We start from the raw sequence: 20214 nt of genomic DNA, 5'->3' as shown, positions 1-20214 counted from the left end.
AAAAATATAGCTTAAAGAGGCTAATAATATTGACCTTAAAATGGTTCTTAAAAATATAAAAAATGGCCTTTATTCTAGTCAAAATAAAAGAAATAAGACTTTCTCCAGAAGAAAAAATATTATCAGACATACTGTGAAAATTTCCTTGCTCTGCTAAACATAATTTGGGAAATATTTAAAAAAAGAAACAAAAATTCAAAGGGGGTTAATAATTCTGACTTCAACTGTATTCTCAATATAATAGTTAATTGTGGACTGTATTTGTATGTTTCAGTCCTCTTGGACATGTGAAAGCTTAGTAATAACATTGGCTTTTGATGCATTGTTAGTGTTTGCTAGTTATTCATGCTTTTAATGTTATATATTCAATTCAATTCAATTCACCTTTATTTGTATAGCGCTTATACAATGTAGATTGTGTCAATGCAGCTTCACATAAAAGGTCATAGTAAATAGGAACAGTGTAGTTCAGTTTGTAGTGTTTAAGTTCAGTTCAGTTGAGCTCAGTTCAGTGTGGTTTAATAATCACTACTGAGAGTCCAAATATTGAAGAGCAAATCCAACGATGCGCAGCTCTACAGATCCTGAACCATGAAAGCCAGTGGTGACAGTGGAGAGGGAAAAAAAACTTCACTAACTGGCGAAAGTGAAGAAAAAAAACCTTGAGAGAAACCAGGCTCAGTTGGGCACGATCATTTTAATTTCTCCGCTGGCAAACGTCTTGTACAGAGCTGCAGTCCAGCGGCAATTCTATTTATTAAATAAAGAATTTATTCCAATGTTAATGTACACTACCTGACAAAAGTCTTGTCGCCTATCCAAGTTTTAGGAACAGCAAATAATAACTTGACTAGTTGATCATTTGGTATCAGAAGTGGCTTATATGAAAGGTAAAGGCCTCTAGATTACGCTTATTTTACCACAATAAAATATGATCATGCCTTGATTTTGAATGATTTAATTAGGACAGTAAGGTCTGACTTTGCTTAGATAAAAGTCTTGTCACCTAACAGAAATAATGTCCAGTATAGAATATAAAGTCATGCTGCAGTGGAAACAGAATGAATATTGTGTCTGACTCCATCATGAGCTTGGAGGACTGCATCCATACATCTCTGCAATGACTCAAATCACTGATTAATAAAGTCATCTGGAATGGCAAAGAAAGCGTTCTTGCAGGACTCCCAGAGTTCATCAAGATTCTTTGGATTCATCTTCAACGCCTCCTCCTTCATCTTTCCCCAGACATGCTCAATAATGTTCATGTCTGGTGACTGGGCTGGCCAATCCTGGAGCACCTTGACCTTCTTTGCTTTCAGGAACTTTGATGTGGAGGCTGAAGTATGAGCGCTGAAGAATTTGCCCTCTCCTGTGGTTTGTAATGTAACGGGCAGCACAAATGTCTTGAAACCTCAGGCTGTTGATGTTGATCATCCACTCTGCAGATCTCTCGCACGCCCCCATACTGAATATAACCCCAAACCATGATTTTTCCTTCACCAAACTTGACTGATTTCTGTGAAAATCTTGGCCTCGTGCGGGCTCCAGTAGGTCTTCTGCAGTATTTGTGATGATTGGGATGCAGTTCAACAGATTATTCATGGCAAAAATCTCCCTTCTGACAGTTTTCCAAATGATCAACTAGAGGTCAAGTTATTATTTGTCGCTCTTACAACTGGGACCAATGACAAGACTTTTGTCAGGTAGTGTATTTTCTTAGAAAATAATGAAGCAAAAATACATTTTGCAAATAATTAATTAATATTATGTGTCCAAATGTGTTATATAGAGCATACAGTATTTAAATGATCATATTTTAGAAAAAAAAATATTTCGGGAGTAATTTTTGTGTATGTTGACAAAATTGTTTTGAAAACACATATTTTACTGCATGGGTATACCCCAAGATTAAGGCCATAACTTATGATTTAAGATTAGAAGCTCATTGTGGTCAAATTTTTTTCAATGTTTTCTTAAATGCTGAAAACCATTCTGGGACAGTCTGTGTTTTGTGTTTTGGGGTCATTACTGCTAAAATTGCAGTAAAGCTAGTTTGATGGTTTTGTGAGTCCTTCATTTAAGACTGTTGTGCATTGTTTTGAAGATTTTCAGGAACTACTTTTGCGGCACCAGAACTAATTTTTCAAGTAAAATGTCTATCCCTAATATCCCTAACACCCTTTATTTAGTTAATTACATTTTTAATTTTTAAATCTTATTTTATCAAATTTTGCTGTTTGTTTTTATATTCAATTCAATTTTTAAATGTTTTATTATTATGTTTTTTCTCATGTCCTTGCTATTTTTATCATTGGTACTGTCAATATTTATATTAGCCAACGTATTGAGAGTTTGTTGAAGTGGGATTAAAAGATAATAATAATATTAATAATCTATCTCTGGATAAACAATGGCATCTGCACTTGGCATCAAAATAAAGAGGAATAATAATAAATAAAACAATGAAACGGGCTCGCTTTCACTCACTTTGTCGGAGAAACAACTTCGAAACAGAATCTGCGCTCGATGTCCTCGCAGTGTTTGACAGTACACAACCTCAGATCCTCCACCACCACTGTAGGATTATCCTGAAAACAAAGAAATAAGATTGCTCAATGTATTTTTACATTTTTGAAATGTTGATTGTTGTTTTAGATGACCTCTCTTTTACCTTAAACTTCTTTTGGTACACCAGCTGATTGTTCTGAATGGAAAACCACCGCCTGCGAAGGAAAACAAGGTGAGAAACAAGCTAAACCACTGCAATTTATCAATCAAAATGTAATCAGACACCTTCAACTTTTCCATTTTATCATATTATCGCTTCATTTAAAAAAAAAAGGAAAATAATATATGAAATAAACTCAGAGCTTAAACATGCTCAAACATTAATCTTGATAATGTCATATAATTTTGATAGAAAGGTACAGTATGCAATGGATTACAATTGATGAAATATAACTAAGGTGACTGTAAATGTGTAAACGTTTAGAGTGATGTTTATTGTAATTGAGCAATTTAACTGAGAATGAGCAAAAGAAAAAGACAAGATTAAATCGCATCCAAAATAAAAGTCTGTTTTGACAATGTGTGTGTGTGTGTATATTATATACACTGTAAAAAATACCCTGAAATCAGCAGTTTTCCATATTTTGTCATTCATGTTTTTATTTTTCTCCATTTATTTCTGCTTCTGAATTGCATTATGGGAACTTTATCTTTCTTCACAACAACTTTTAACTTTGAAATGTTGAAAAAAGGTGACTTTTATGAACATTTGTAATAGTTTGCAGTGCTATATTGTCTGGGTTGGTGTTGTATAGATCGTTTCAATGTGGTCATGTCATTGGCCCTTGAACATTTCCTGCTTGTTATCATACTATATCATAACTGTAACGAGGCATTTCAATCATATTTTAATGTTAAAACAGCTTTCATAACATTATTTGTCAATATGTGGACCTTTTTGGATTCTCGGAAGCTATAGAAATTAAACATGTAAAACAGGAAATACATTAGGACTATTGTTATTGTTTACGTTGCTCAAAATGGTATATATTACGCTACAGAAACCTTGTCATAAACTGCCAGTACATTAGAATTTTTTGTTTTATGCCAGAAATCATTAGACTATTACAGAGACCCGGAAGGGACGTGATGATGGGGAAACAAAATGGGAGGGAGAAAAAAAAAAACAGTGATAGGAAAAAATATATACTTTAAGTTTTTGCGTTCCCTCGCAAAGATGTTTTGCGTTCCCTCTCAAAACGTCCTGTTCATTTCATGTGCCTCCCATTTTTGCCGGGATTCTCCTGTATTTTACCATTCTCTATCATCCTATCATTAAGTATTTTCCCCTATTTCTCGTGTATTTTTAAAGCACGCTGAAATGAATATAAAAATGTCTGCGTTCACTTTCTTTCCATTAAAGCTGTGCATCCATCCTCGCCCTTCATATGCAACCTCTGAAATAGCGAATGCATAAAGATGCGCTCCGTTTGATAAACTGATCCCAGATCAGCTTCTGTACACGCCATTTAAAGTGACACCTCTGTTATCAAACAAGTGAAGAACAGCAAATGAATCTCTCGTTTTGTTTTGTTTTGTTTGATAACAGAGGTGTCTCTGTAAGAATGCACAGATCTATAATGAAAGCACTCCATTACTTTAAAAAATGCTTGTGCTCATTTAAGAGAAAATTAGTTGTGTTTAAAATAAAACACACAGGACGGATGTGTCTACATATTAGTGTGTTTGTCTGTTTAAACACACACTCGAATCCTAAAGTGTCCTGCACTTTAGCTCCTCTTTAAATGGCGTGTACAGAAGCTGATCTGGGATCAGTTTATCATACGTAGCGTGTCCATATACATGCATTCGCTAATACAGAGGTTGCATATGAAGGGCGGAAATCGACGCACCGCTTCAATGGAAAGAAAGTGAACGCAGACATTTTTATCTTAATTTCAGCGTGCTTTCAAGATTAAAATTACACGAGAAATAGGGGAAAATACTTAATGATAGGATGATAGAGAATGGTAAAATACAGGAGAATCCCGGCAAAAACGGTAGGGTTGACATGTATGAAGTGAACAGGAAGTGTTTGTGGAAAAACAGTGAGGAAACGCAAAATATCTTTGCGGAATAACGCAAAACATCATTGCGAGGGAACGCAAAAACTTAAAAAAATATATATATTTTACTATCACAGTTTTTTTTTTCTTCCACCTTTTTTTTCCCCCACCATCACGTCCCTTCCGGGTCTCCGTAGACTATTATATGTTTCACGAAGCCTTTGTTTAAATTTCCCACCATAAATATTCAAAAACATAATATTTGATTAATAATGTACACTGGTAAAAACTTCATCTGGTCATCTTTAAATGCCTAATTTTCTAATTATTTAGATTTTTTTGAACCTTCAGATTGCAGATTTTCAAACAGTTATAAATTCAGCTAATTACTATCCAAAGTAACGCCATTGGAAAGCTTATTTAATCAACTTTCAGAGTCAGAACTTTTATATTTATATATACAGACAGTGGACAAATAAGTATTGAACACGTCATGTTTTTTCCCTGGAAAAAATATTCCTAAAGGAGCTGTTGACCTGGAATTGAACCAGATTTAGGTAAAAATAAAACAAAACAATCTGAGAAATGAGTTCTGTATAATAACAATGGAGTGACACAAGGAGAAAGTGCTGAACTACTGAAATGTATTTAAAACTGTATATAAAAGGCTTTTTTTTGGTGCTGGCAGCCTAAAGACGCCTCTCATTTGGAGAATGAAGTCACATGCATTGCTCAGGTGTGAGTTTTTCACAGACTTCAACACAGCGTATAAATCTTGATGGTTCTGTGGGTCTTGTCTATCAAAACTGATCTTCAATTTGTATTTTCTATTGGATTGGAGTCAGGTGATTGGCTGGGCCATTCTACAGCTTTATTTTCTTGCTCTGAAAGCATTTGAGAGTTTCCTCGGCTGTGTTTTGGATCACTGACTTGCTGAAATGTCCACCCTGGGTTCATCTTCATCCTCCAGCTAATGTAGATGTTGGACTGAAGCAGCTGATAATCATTTACACTTAGGAAGGGCAGAGGGTTGCTGAAGAACTACTGAGAGATTTCAGCTGCTGTCTGGGCTTTCCATGTCTTTCTACACCTCCGTTTCTTCATGTGTTCAATACTTTTTCCCTGTGTCATTTCATTTTATTACACAGAACTTCATTTGTAAACTAATTAATTTTGTTTTCTTTGCATATATGGATCTCTTTGGTTATTACCAACATCTGGTAAATTTCAGCACCTTCAGAAATATGATTTCTGAGAAAAACAGTGACGTGATCAATAATTTTTACATTACTCTATATATTATATATTAAGCTCAATTTACAAACACAAACGACTGGTTTTGTTGTCCAGAGTCACAAATATAAATACACTGGTATCTGGTTTTACTGATATTGTTTTTGGTTTGACTGTATTTGTGTTGCTGTAGCTGTAGATGTTCAATGACTGACCTGTTCCAGGTTTTGAAGGCGTTGCTGGCCCTCTTGAACAGATATCCCTCCATGACGATCCCATTCTCGGCATCCACATTATACTCCAGCTTGGTGTCGTCATTTGAAAAGTCCTGAACAGAACAAACGGTTTCATTTGTTAGTCATTTGAACACTTTAAAGCTCGATTTACATTTATTATACAGAAAGGAGAAGCAACAACCAAAAATAAAACATTCTCCAAAAGCTCTATGTGCACCAACAGTAAAATCATGACAGACTTTTGTTATGAGGGGATTAATTCATAACAGAGTCATTTTGACAACAATTTAAAAAAATGTAAGATTGGAGAAATCAAAAGATCTGAATAGTGTCAGCATTTGTTTGTGTTTGCATTTGTGTATTGCATATTTTGAGCTTGTTGCGTTCACCAAAAAAAGAAGCGTTTTTAATGCAGGACTTGTATTACCACATGAAAATGTGTATAAAAAAAGTATCGTTCCCCAAGACACTTTGCTTTCCCCTTGCAAAAAAATCAACACACACAATTTTGCAAATAAGTGCTGCAGCTTACATTGCAAAACCGCAAAAACGTACTTCTACACACGTTTGACTGCAGTTTATAGGTAAAGTGAACACTAGGGGCAGTATGGGGATGATCACTTTGATTCCTTTTCACACTAATGATATTTGCAGAGACATTTATCGACAAATAAAAGATAATTTTCATGCAGTTCTTTGCCCAACACCAAATAAACACCACAAAACAACTTAATGCTGTCTATAATTTGTAATGAGTATTATTGCATCATCGGATCCATCTCCAAACAGACAATTTTCTGCTGCAGATTTTTATGACTAATAATAATAATAATAATAATAATAATAATAATAATAATAATACCTTACATGTATATAGCGCATTTCTGGACACTCGAAGCGTTTTACACATTTTTGGGGGAATCTCCTCATCCACCACCAGTGTGCAGCATCCACCTGGATGACGCGACGGCAGCCATATTGCCCCAGACCGCACACCACACACCAGCTGATTGGTAGAGACAGAGTGATGAAGCCAATATAATATGGGGATGGTTAGGAGGCCATGATGAACAAAGGCCAGTAGGAAAATTTGGCCAGGATGCCGGGGTTAAACCCCAACTCTTTTTCGAAGGACATCCTGGGATTATAGCAGTATAAAGTCCCCTTCACTATACTTGGGCGTTAGGACCCACACAAATCGCAGGTTGAGCGCCCCCTGCTGGTCTAATTAACAGCACTTTTTGGTGGTGTTGCTTGTAACTATTGATGCTTTGGCCATGTTTTGCCACCAATTTGCTAAACTACTGTAAATCAAAGAATAATTGCATAATATAACCTTATTATTATTTATGGTAAACCCCTACTCTTTTTCGAAGGAAAGCTAGCAGCCGGCACCTTATGTATATAGTGTTGTATTTGTGCTGAAACCGCTCGAGTCCGAGTTCGGTGAAGATCAACTCCACAAGTAGAAATCAAAGCAATGTTATATCAAGGTAAAACTATGTGGTTGCAGTACACTTTTCTCTTACGTCTGCTTGTTAAACACTATTTATTTGGGTTTAGCTCATTGGTTCGCTAGCTGATCTGTATGACAAGCTATGCCTTCTCCTGGACGTGTACTAGAAGGATGTGTATCTGAAACAAACAACTAAACGCACCCTAAGTAACGCATTTCAGATTCGCAAAAAAGTATATAGCGCCCTCTAGTGAACTTATCATTTGAAACATGCGATGAAACGTACCCGAAGCAACGTATTTCATAGATAGATATACTAGATATCGTATACAGACCCTGAGCATGCGTCAATAGCGCCGCCACATTAGTACAGTGCTCCCAGCACAAATGTCATTCAACCACACTAGTCAAGACCAAAGTCATTGTGAAGATGCAGGACTTTAGCATTGTACGGGTGTAGTAACGAGCAAACAAAGAAAACAAAGCATAAAGGCAGAACATTTCATAGGTAAGACTTTGCTTTTTATGTTTTTTATGTTACGAACTTTTGTGCTCAACAAGTATTGATGATAATACAGTCACTTACAGCACTGACCATAAGGCAAAGTAGCACCAACTCGCACTGAACTCTAGGCTTATGCTAGTTTTGTTGAATATAATCAGCAAACAATGTAAATGAAATATGACAACGAGATGCTGCGGTGCCAGAAACTTGTATTATTGTCGGTTAAGTGAACGAGTCGTTCATAACGGAGATTCATTCACAAACGAATCGCTCCGTCCGTTTCAATGAGAAGTGAAAGCAGGAGAGGGAGTGTGTTTCAGGTCATGGATTAGATCAAATTTATTTAGGGTAATACATTTCCATGCACACCAACACTCGCTTTTTGTCAGCAATGCTCATGCGATCACTTATCCATCAATGTAAAAAAGTGATGTAAAATTAAAATGTTCGTAATTTAAAAAAAGATTTGCATACTGACCACCGGGAAAACTCCCGATCATAGATATACTTGTATATATCTTGGGTTCCAGATGGCCACAGTGCTCCACTGCACCTTGGTCTCACATAAATTTCAAAGGAGCGCTACCCTGTACTAAAATGGCGGCTCTATTGACAGCATAGGTGACATCTAGTGTAAATATCTATGGCGTATTTTATGTTTTGCAGAAAATGTAGGCTGTGGCACATATTTACAAAGAGCCTGGACTGAAACTTTGTTTGGGTCCCCACCAATGTCAAGAGCAAACCTACGCCCTTGGTTTGAGGTAAAAGAAAGCATCCCTACAACTTTTAAAAGCAAAAAACCCATGCTTTACTGTTAAATAAAACAAATCAATTCTTTTTTTCAATGCAACCAAAGAAAATCAAATAAATATCAGCCCAAATTTGCTCTACTCGTATAGTTTTATCAATCTGAAAACATAAAGAACAACAATCAGATAAACCGAATCCCTTTAAACAGTGAAGTTTCCTCTGCTGTCTTACTGATTTCTGAACATGGCTTTATTGCTTGCTCATATTTCAGCATTTGGATCAAAACTTACAGAATTTCTGGACAAGAAAACCATTCTGCTTGGTTTCCGATGCACACCAAAAATTGGTATTAAATCAATAATTTAATAACAAACCATCGTGATGTGTACTATACTGTATATAGCGGCATGTGCATTTGCTATTACAGTCATATTGATGTACTGCACACTATGGGGTTCCCCAAGAAACTTTGCATTCCCCTGTTAAAGCTTTGCCTAATTCCTGCTTCCTGTAGATGTGATGTCAGACTAGTTTAGTTCAGCCCAGCTGAGCTCAGACTAGCAGAGCGCTGGTAATACTAGAGCTGTCACTGGATCCTGCGGCGTTTCATCCTGGAGTGAAACCTCAAACAACTGAAGACTGATAAGAGTGACACACTAGTAGATGAGGATGGGTTACAGTCTCAACTGCTCTAAACCACACATGACTAAGATCACACTTTTTTCCTTCTAAAACTCCATGATTTTTCCAAGATGTAAGGAAAATATTCATGACAAAATGTTCCAGCCTGATCTCACGAGAAAACGGAAGTATTTTACGTTTTGTCAGTTTAGTGGCTAATTCGTACGAGTTCAGTCGTACGAAATTGTACGATTTTAAAAAGAAGGCGTGGCACCTAACCCCACCCCTAAACCCAACCGTCATTGGGGGATGAGAAAATCATACTAAATTGTACGAATTAGATCGTACGAATTTACACGAATTAGCCACTAAATCAAAAAGTTACGAATTGCCGTGAGATTGCGTTGAATGTTCAAGTCATGTCAATGAATGTATATTAAATAAATAAATAATTAAATAAAAGCACTTCCAATTTTATCACAGCATACAGGACAATCTGCAGTTGAAGAATTACACTGCAAAAAAGGCTTTTCTTACTTAGACCTTTTGTCTTCTTCTAGTCCAAATATCTAAAAATTCTTAAATCAAGAAGCATTTTCAAGACAAGCTTATTTTCAGAAAAAAATATGCCAATATTAAGTTAGTTTTTCCTTAAAACAAGTTAAATAATCTGCCAATGGGGTTAGCAAAATAATATTGTTCATGCTTTTGACATGAGGTTATTTTGCTTACACTATTGGCCGATTATTTAGCTTGTTTTAAAGGAAAACTCACTTTATTTTGGCATATTTTTCCATTTTTCTTTTGCTTGTCTAGAAAATTTTTAGATATTTGGACTAGAAACAAGACAAAAAAATCTAAGTAAGAAAATCATTTTTTTCCAGTGTATGAGCCCTGAATTATTAGCCCCCCGTACGTTTTTCCCCCCACTTTCTGTTTAACGGACTTCGTCTAAGTATGAGATTTAACACATCTCCAGTTCACAGAGGAGAAATCAACCCATGAATCAGAAATGACTCAATTATCCAATTAACCCATTTAGCAGACACTTCATTCCAGGTACTCAGAGTGCACGAAATAGGAGAATTGGGTTTCATTTCAGGACTTGGAAAGTGGTTTGCGTTTGAGTTTTGCCTGAAGTGAACTCAAACTAGATGAAATATTGCATAAAACACTTGAGAATGAAGCAGAGTTTCCATCCAACGAGGAACAAAAGAGAACAAAATCATCACTTTCTGATAAACTAACACAATCTCACGGCAATTCGTAACTTTTTTTTTTGTGGCTAATTCGTACGAATTCGTATGATCTAATTCGTACAATTTAGTACGATTTGCTCATCCTCCAATGACGGTTGGCTTTAGGGGCGGGGTTAGGTGCCACGCCTCCTTTTTAAAATCGTACCATTTCGTACGACTGAACTTGTACGAATTCGTACGAATTAGCCACTAAACTGTCAAAACATAAAATACTTGCGTTTTCTCGTGAGATCAGGCTGGATAAACTCGCACAAATATCATCGTTTGATGCGATGGAAAAGCATTGTAGTGTTTTTTCTTCTCTAATAAATGAGTTGCGCCTCTGAAGACGAAATGCAATGAACGCGGTGAATACAGTGGCTTTTGGAGGCATGAGACGCTCTAGGAGCACAGACAGATGCTCAAGACAGTTCTGGAGGGAATAATAATGGAAGAATAATAATACTGAAGCACTGTGATGACGGACTGACGGAGGGCTGAGGCCTTTTACAATCAGCAAAACAACATTTCAGATCTGCGAAACTGCAAAGCTGGAAACATTTGCTGTAAATGAACATTAATGCAAAGTCCCTCAAACACATCTATATCTGATTATCATCTGTGAACATATAAATCCCATGATGATGAAGTGCATGCGTTTATTCACCACATGTATTTCCATCATAGTTTATCCATCATTATCTTCTCTTTTCTGATAGAAAGTTTATCCTACTCATACGTTTTCATGCACATTTTAAAAATCTATGCACATCTTGGCATAACCATTAGTCATTTTATATGCTATATATAAACTAATAGCTTGTATAAAGACTAACGCTGCTCTTTTTAGCTTTGTATCCACCCACAACAGTGAAGTACCACAGTCTCCATGACCCTTTGTTTGTACGTTTACAGTAGGATGAGCAGAACAGACATGACAGCACCAACTGTTATTAAAAAGAAGATTTGGTTTCCGTTTCTCTGAAACCCGATCAAGCATCCATGAGTTGTAATGTGAGCCTCGTCGCCCGCTCCATATACTTAGGGTGCCTGGAGAAAAAATTATTGAGCTACAGCTGCTAACAAAACTAGAGAACAACATACAGTGTTGTTCAACTAGCAATTACAACTATAAGAGCTGTAAGTGAAGGTCACGCACACATACAACGCTGGGCATAAATGAGTGCACCCCCTTTTGAAAATGAATATTTGTATGCTGTTCTCAATGAATATAGATAATATATTTTGCTGCTTTTGAACAAAACTGTTTTATTAAACTGTTATATTTATTACAATAAGAGTTTTGCTCACTAAATCTCTTTTTTGGTCACTAAACACACTTAAATTCAAATTAATTCATTATTAATTGTATTCAATTTTAGACTGTGATGATAATCTTAGATATTTTGCTACACTTGCTCTACTTTTGGCTCTGGCACTGACAAATTTAACGTAGTTGAAGTCAGAATTATTCAACCCCCTGAATTATAGCCCCCCTGTTTATTTTTTCCCCCAATTTCTGGTTAACGGAGAGAAGATTTCTAAACATAATAGTTTTAATAACTCATTTCTAATAACTGATTTATTTTATCTTTGCCATGATGACAGTAATTAATATTTGACCAAATATTTTTCAAGACACTTCTATACAGCTTAATGAGACATTTAAAGGCTTCACTAGGCTAATTAGGTTAACTAGGCAGGTTAGGGTAATTAGGCAAGTTATTGCATAACGATGGTTAATAGCTTAAAAATAGCTTAAAGGGGCTAATAATATGGATTTAAAATGAGTTTTAAAAATTATTAACTGCTTTTATTCTAGCCGAAATAAAACAAATAAGACTTTCTCCAAAAGAAAAAATATTATCAGACATACTGTGAAAATTTCCTTGCTCTGTTAAACATAATTTGGGAAATATTTAAAAAAAGAAACAAATTTAAAGAGGGGCTAATAATTCTGACTTCAACTGTATATATATAATTGTATAATTGTTTAATTGTAGAGCATCCTAATTTCAATATTAATTTAAAATGTAAGAACATTCATTTAAAAGAGAGATCTGTGAGGGAGGTACCCATTTATCCTGGACACAAAATTACTTTAGTTAGTCAAAACTATTTACATTTGTTCTTCTTCTTATTATTGTAATAAAGATCTTTAAACTCCTTTAAGTAAATTTTAAACAGGTTTTGTTTTAGGTGATTTATTTTGGAAAAGTTACTTCATTAAACTGGCCCAGAATTTTGGAACTTGCAGTGAAAATACACAAACATCTAGAGAAATGTTTAAAATAGGTCACCTGTACTTATTACAAACTGAAATGCAAGTGTTTATTATTTACTTATTTGTTTTAATTTTTATTTGTTTATTTTTATTTATTTACTTATTTATGTATTTATGTATTTATATATTTATTTTTTTATTTACTTAATTATTTATTTATTTACTTATTTATGTATTTACTTATTTATTTTTATATACTTATTTATTTACTTATTTCCTTATTTATTTATTTAAAAATTTATTTATTTTTATTTATTTATTTATTTATTTATTTATTTATTTATTTATTTATTTATTTATTTATTTATTTATTTATTTATTTATTTTATTTACTTTATTTACTTAATTATTTATTTATTTACTTATTTATTTATTTAATTTATTTTAATTAATTTATTTTTATTTAATTATTTATTTACATATTTATTTATTTACTTTTGTATTTACTTATTTACTTTTTTAGTTATTTATTTATTTAATTTACTCATTCATTTATTTTTATTTATTTATTTATTTTTATTTATTTATTTATTTACTTATTTATTTGTTTACTTAATTATTTATTTACTTATTTATTTATTTATTTAATTAATTTCAAGATCAAACTTATTTCAACACTTCAGATATTTGGCTTTAAAATTCTTGCAGAATAGGAGTAAATCATGTTTTGGAAATTAGATATTTCAAAAGTAGTGTTTTTGTTTAGTTCATTTCAGCAATAACCTGCTCTTTATAAACAGATATAAGACTGTGCTGCAAAGCTTTAATCACGTAAAACAGTTCAAGTCTGCCTTTTAATTTTCAGGTTTATAAAAAACAAAAAAACAAATAAAACAAAATAATAAATACACACAAACAGCACCAGCTACTTTTTGGGTAACTTATTATTATCATTGTTTTAACCACACTGTAAAACCCAAGAGTCAACTTTATGAAATGAAATGAGTGTAGTTAACTCAAAAGTTACTGAAAGTTAATTCTACTAATTTGAAAAGAGTTTAAACTCAGTGTTGAATGTAATAGGTTAATGAAATACCTCATTACTTCAGCTTAAATGGAGTAAGTTCACAGTACTCATATAATTCGTTTAACTCAAATGGTTTGGTGCAAACGGTTTCCTCAAATAGTTTGAGTTGCCTTAACTTTTGAATTTTACATTACTCAGTTGGTTTGAGTTCTTCATTTATCGGGTTTTACTGGGTTCTAATCAAATGGATTAAGTTCACAGTACTTATAAAGTTTAGTTTTTGAACTTAAATGGTTTGTTGTGATCACTTTCCTCAAACGGTTTGAGTTACCTTAACTTTTTGGGTTTTACAGTGCAACAAAAATAAATAAATTCACATGAACAGCACCAGTTACTTTTTTGCCAAATGATAATTATCATTGTTTTACCCAATATTAAATAAACAAACAAACAAACAAATAAATAAACAAACAAACAAACAAACAAATATATATTTGAAATGCACATTACTTTTTTGTCAAATGATAATTATCATTGTTTTACCCAATATTAAATAAACAAATAAACAAACAAACAAACAAATATTCATATGAAATGCACTTTACTTTTTGCCAAATGATAATTATCATTGTTTTACCCAATATTAAATAAACAAATAAACAAACAAACAAACAAATATTCATATGAAATGCACTTTACTTTTTGCCAAATGATAATTATCATTGTTTTACTCAATATTAAATAAATAAATAAACAAACAAACAAATAAATAAATAAACAAATAAATATTCGAATGAAACGCACCAGTTACTTTTTTTGCCAACTTATAATTACCATTGTTTTACCTAATATTAAGTAAATAAATAAATAAATAAAAATATGTAAAGAGATATAAATAAATGAATAAATCAAACAGCACCAGTTACTTTCTTTGCCAACTTATTATCATCATTTGACCCAATATTAAATGACACTTAAATCGTAGCTCCAACTTCTGTTTAACAGCACACATAAAACAGCATTTACATATCAAAACTACCCCTGTAGAATATACACAATTACAGAAGATATTATCTTCATGACAATTCTATAATGATGAATGCATGTTACATAAAAACAAACAACATCAGAACCAGCAGACAAACAACACACACACACACTTCATCAGCATTCATGACTGATTATAACACACAACTATTAAAAACATGACTGACTCACCAGATACCACACATAGTGGAACCTGCTGAAGATCTTCATGCCGAACGGAGCAGTGTGTGTGCGTGTGTGTGTGTGTGTGTGTGTCAGCAGTGACGCTCCATGTAACTTCCAGACATTACTGTGACAGTCCTGTCCGTGTCGTCTATTACTCAAATGAGCCGCGACTCTTTCAAAAACATATGTGTGTGTGTGTGTGTGTGTGCGTGTGCATACATATATATGAAGAGCATTAGTCTTGGTTATAATTCTGCAAACTCCTCCCCTCCAGAAAGCTCTAGTGTGTGTGTGTGTGTGTGTGTGTGTGTGTGTGTGTGTGTGTGTGTGTGTGTGTGTGTGTGTGTGTGTGTCTCTGTGTGTGTGTGTAGTCGATGAATGAATTCATTAAGTGTGGCTCACGGGTTGGACTCACCAATCCAAGAAGAGCATTAAATATGTAGAGCGGTACGGCTCTGTGTGGAGTGTGTTCAGTATTACTCAGTAGTAATACTGAGGAATTTACAAGCACCGTCTTCTGCAGTTTCCAGATCAGTTGTTAAACAAGTTGCTGTGTTGCCAGGGTCTTTGTAATGATCTAAAGAAGTTCCTATGCGTTTGCAATAGGGTTTTCTTAATAAAGTTTAGAATGTTGCTAAGCAGTTGCTAGGATGTTTATAGTGGTATATTATCATGTTGCTGCATTATAGTTGCTAGGGTGTTTTATATTGGACTTTTGCATGCCACAGTGTTTGCTAGGATGTTTTTTGGATGATGCTACTGTATTGGGTTGCTAACATTGAACGAAGCAAGTCTAATTAAGTCAAGAAACTCCAAAGTAAGATGATTCGTGCGGCATTCAGAGGGCTAAGTCATGCAGGACAGACTCACCTGCAAGACAGCCTCATATGAGCAGTCAGAAAAGAAGAGAGAGCAGGTTAACAACTGCTGAGACAGCCGGACAGAGGAGAAAAGAGGAGGAGGAAAACATCAACAGGGAAGTCAGTCTTCACACCAGATCCAGAGCAGTATAAATTACGGCTCAAGCACAATCAATCACAATAAGACCAATATAGCATAGTTTTGAGAATCGATTCAGAATCACTGGAAGAGGAATCACGATTCATCTACACACACACAAATACAGTAGCTCACAATGTGTGTCCAATGATGTAAATCAGGGGTGTCAAGCTTTTTTTATTAAGGGCCACATAAGGCTTAAGCCTGGTTTATACTCGACGAGTCCGCTAGTTCGCTTGAGTGCGCGCGGCAAATGTGACATCATCACTGTGTTTGCGGAGGTTCGATTTGGGTGTGTGCGACATTTGGGTGTGTTTTTTTTAAAAACTCGAGCGAACAGTTCACGTGGCACCACGCTTGATTTGATTTGAGTTGAACATGAATCGCTTTGAAGAGATTTAGTCTGAAACTAGTACGACTGTACACACATCTTAACCAAATGACCAGATGATCAATAATTCTTTGCTAGAAATTGCAACAGCAGTGAGAAAGGAGGAAAGTTTTTGGTAAAAAGTTTGAAAAAAGCTGAGGGATAAGTTTGTTAAAGCCAAAAGAGGCCATGGCGAAAGTGGAGACACAAGTACACAATTACAGAATATGTTTTTCCACCAGTCACAGGTTTTACACTGATGTAAATAATACAATTTTTAATTTTAAAACAATTTAATAGTTACAAACTAAAATGAAGTAGCATGTTATTTCTTTGATAGCGGGGAATGAATATTTAAACCTATTGATTTACAATTCAATTCACCTTTATTTGTATAGCGCTTATACAATGTAGATTGTGTCAAAGCAGCTTCAAATTGGGGTCATAGTAAATTGGAACAGTGTAGTTGAGTTTTTAGTGTTTAAATCCAGTTCAGTTTAGCTCAGTTCAGTGTGGTTTAAAAAATATATACTGATGCCCGGTTTTTCTAGGCTTTATTAGTGATAATGGTCAGGAATGTTGGACCATTATTGCCTTTTTAGCATAAGAAGAGGACAGAAACTAGCCAGACAGTAATGTGTCAATTCTGGAGCAGGCTAAATCTAAAAAAAACATCTGTATTTTTAGTAAGTGTGCTTTTTTTGCTTTTCTTCTTGCCATAATAAAAATATCTATTTGTAGAGCAATTCATGTTCTGTTGTCATTAATATTTGAATAAACTTTAATAGGTAAAACTGTCCGAGATATGAACAAAAGCAAGTAATGCATCAAAGTTTGATAAAAAAAAAATGTTGAATGTTTATAAAAATAATTTGTTTAAAAATCTTGAACGATATTAATGATATGACGTAGTTACGAAAACGTCCTACTTCGCTGTTTATTCGTCTGATTTTATGGTCAGTTTCTTTTGATCGCCCCCTGTCGTTTTTAAAAAATATCACAACGGCGAACGCAGAAAGTATAAAAGCCTCGTCCGTTTCGTGAGGTGCGCGATACGGCGCCAGGCGAAAGTATAAATCCAGCTTTATAGCTACCCTCAAAGGGGCTGGCTATATGTTATTACTTCTTATTACATGGCTGTCTGGAATACTTGATTCTGATTGGTCAGTCGTGACATTCCAAGGTATGTTATTCCCAGATAACAACTGCTAAACAACACAGGCTCATCCAGGAACTTTGAAACATCTTGACTATACGGCTGCACGATGTTGGAAAAATCTGACTCTGCGTTTTTTTTGCTTTTCTTCAATAATATTTGAATACAGTTTCATCAAATTGAGCTTGAACAGTTCTATTGGGAAATATTTACATCTTTTATTTTAGACTGGTTGGGATGATTCTGTAGGGGCGTGAATCATGCATCAAATATAATAAATCAATTACAAGCATAGAAAAAATACAATAGAGCAAAGAGAACAGTGAAATTGATGGTTTTCTGGGGAGTGTTGAACCGATTCAGGTTCAGAATCTGAATAATCAAATGTAAGACAACACTGTAAGGTTTTTACTGTAGAAATTATTCAAAAACCTTAGTCTTTATTAAAATTTTCATATGGTACAAATACTAGTGCCTGAAATTTCTACTCCATTTTAGTTCAACTCTGCAGTGACTCCACAAATCTCATGTGTTCTGAACTGTGGCTCCCGGTCAACTATAATCCCAACATATAAATTCAACATTGAAGATCCTGCGATGCGACTATTGCGGATGTGCCTATGTGATATCGATGCTGAAGCGAAATATTGTGCAGCCCTAATCTTGACCATGAATACATTCACATCCATGTTCATACACATTATGTTTATCTGTCAAGCTGATGTTTTTTTGACTGTTTGACTACATGAACGACAGATCTCTCATCCTGCTAAAGGCAATAGTGAAAGATGAACAGCTCTACTGTAATAACAACAACTTAATTACTTTGAGTCTTTGTTCAGTAACCCGAGGACAGCAGAAAGCTTTAGGGTGCGCTCACACTAGGTACAGTTGCTTTGAACCGTGCCGAAGCGTGCACTCACATTGCATTTTTTCATCTACCGAACCCGAGCACACTTAGGTCATTGATGATGCGAATGTTCAGGAACATGAAAAGAAATGAACAGGAAAACGGAACAGGAAAAGAAAGCTCTGGCTCAGCACAGTGGACATTATATTAGTTTTTGGTCGTTTCAGTTGTTTGGGATGCAGTGACGCGCAGTCAAATACTTTGCCGAACAGATCCACAATTTTTGACGATCATAAATTATTATAAAAGTCCCTGTACAGCAGGTATTAGGAGGTTTACTGAAGGTGTAGCTGTCGTGCAGTGAGGGGTTTGCGTCTTTAATAAACTACAACAGTTAGTGTTCAAAGCCCAACCGAACCACTCTCTGGCACACCTCTTCCAGGGCCGGCCAACTGAACCATGCTTGAGCCCGATTCGGAGCACTCGCACTTCTCAAACGAAGCGGAAAACGTGCCAGGGCACAATTCGGTGCGAGTACACCCATAGTGTACTTTAGACTGTTTTGGACTGTTTGACGCCATCTTGTGTCTGATTAATGTGCAGGTTAGTGTATACTCCATCAGCTGTTTTAGTTTCTGTCAGCTTTGTGTTTTTGACTGTTTGGCACCACCTTGTGTCTGAATAATGAGCAGGTTAGTGTATACTCCATCAGCTGTTTTAGTTTCTCTCAGCTTTGTGTTTTTGACTGTTTAGCGCCATCTTGTGTCTGAATAATGCGCAGGTTAGTGTATACTCCATCAGCTGTTTTAGTTTCTCTCAGCTTTGTGTTTTTGACTGTTTGGCGCCATCTTGTGTCTCAATAATGCGCAGGTTAGTGTATACTCCATCAGCTGTTTTAGTTTCTGTCAGCTTTGTGTTTAATTGAGGAATAGAACAAAGTTTTGTGTCTAATTTTTATGTTTTGTGGCAAATAGCCATGTAATAAGCGGGATAAAGTTCATTTGGGATAGTTGTTTTCCCAAAATAAACAAACAGAAAAATATTGAGCGAAACAGAAAAAAAAAATGGAGATTAAGAATAATTTTGGTATTGAATCAGAATCGAGTCATTAAAGGTTCAAACTCCTTCCATGAAATGTCATGGCTGACCAATCAGAATCTAGTCGTATGATGAAGATCAGTAATATTTTACTGTAATGTTTTACTCCACGGAGAAACTCTTTTACCTTCTGCTGAATAGTCGAGTGTTTTGTTTCCATGTCCTTCCTCTCTTTTGTGGCGTCCAGCACCAACTGGTCCAGCTGAAAGACACACATTTAGGAATTAGTAATAATTAGGAAGAAAGTAATAATTAATTAGAAAGTAACAACTCTAATAACACACTCTAATAACAACTCTAATAACACTCTACAAGACCCCTGAAAGTGTCCTATGGTATCTGGAAGCCAACGATTGAAGTTGTTGGTCCAGCACATCCCACAGATACTTAACTAAATTGATATCTTAGAAACTGGGAGGCCATTGGAAACCCCCTTGAACTCTTCCTGGTTCTTCAAACCACTTCTGAGCAAAGCATGAAGTGTGGGCAGGTTCATCATCCTCCTGAAAGAGGCCACTTCATGCTACATGCTAATGCTATTGCATATAATAACGCTACAGGCAAACACTGTCCTAAGCTACATGCTATATTAATTGTTAACTCAGTAGAAATTATTTTTTCCTAGCCAGAAAAGTTATTTGGTCTTTAAATTAATAGACATT

The 20214-nt window shown here is 34.9% G+C and overlaps 1 protein-coding gene across 2 annotated transcripts in view; it reads right to left on the bottom strand.

Annotated features, from left to right (window-relative positions):
* LOC130215816 (arf-GAP with coiled-coil, ANK repeat and PH domain-containing protein 2-like) overlaps positions 1 to 20214 on the bottom strand; it is a 101290-nt gene that overhangs the window by 28158 nt on the left and 52918 nt on the right. For both annotated transcript variants that reach the window (XM_056447658.1, XM_056447659.1), the window contains exons 9-12: positions 19680 to 19754; positions 6023 to 6135; positions 2672 to 2723; positions 2488 to 2588 (exon numbers count right to left, since the gene is read on the bottom strand). In XM_056447658.1, coding sequence (XP_056303633.1) covers positions 2488 to 2588; positions 2672 to 2723; positions 6023 to 6135; positions 19680 to 19754 — 341 coding nt within the window. The remainder of the gene's footprint in view (positions 1 to 2487; positions 2589 to 2671; positions 2724 to 6022; positions 6136 to 19679; positions 19755 to 20214) is intronic.

This window comes from Danio aesculapii, chromosome 22 (genome assembly GCF_903798145.1).
Source record: "Danio aesculapii chromosome 22, fDanAes4.1, whole genome shotgun sequence".
In the NCBI taxonomy this organism is placed as follows: Eukaryota; Metazoa; Chordata; class Actinopteri; order Cypriniformes; family Danionidae; genus Danio; species Danio aesculapii.
The sequence above is the reverse complement of the archived record's forward strand: the minus strand, read 5'-3'. Positions and strand labels throughout refer to the sequence as shown.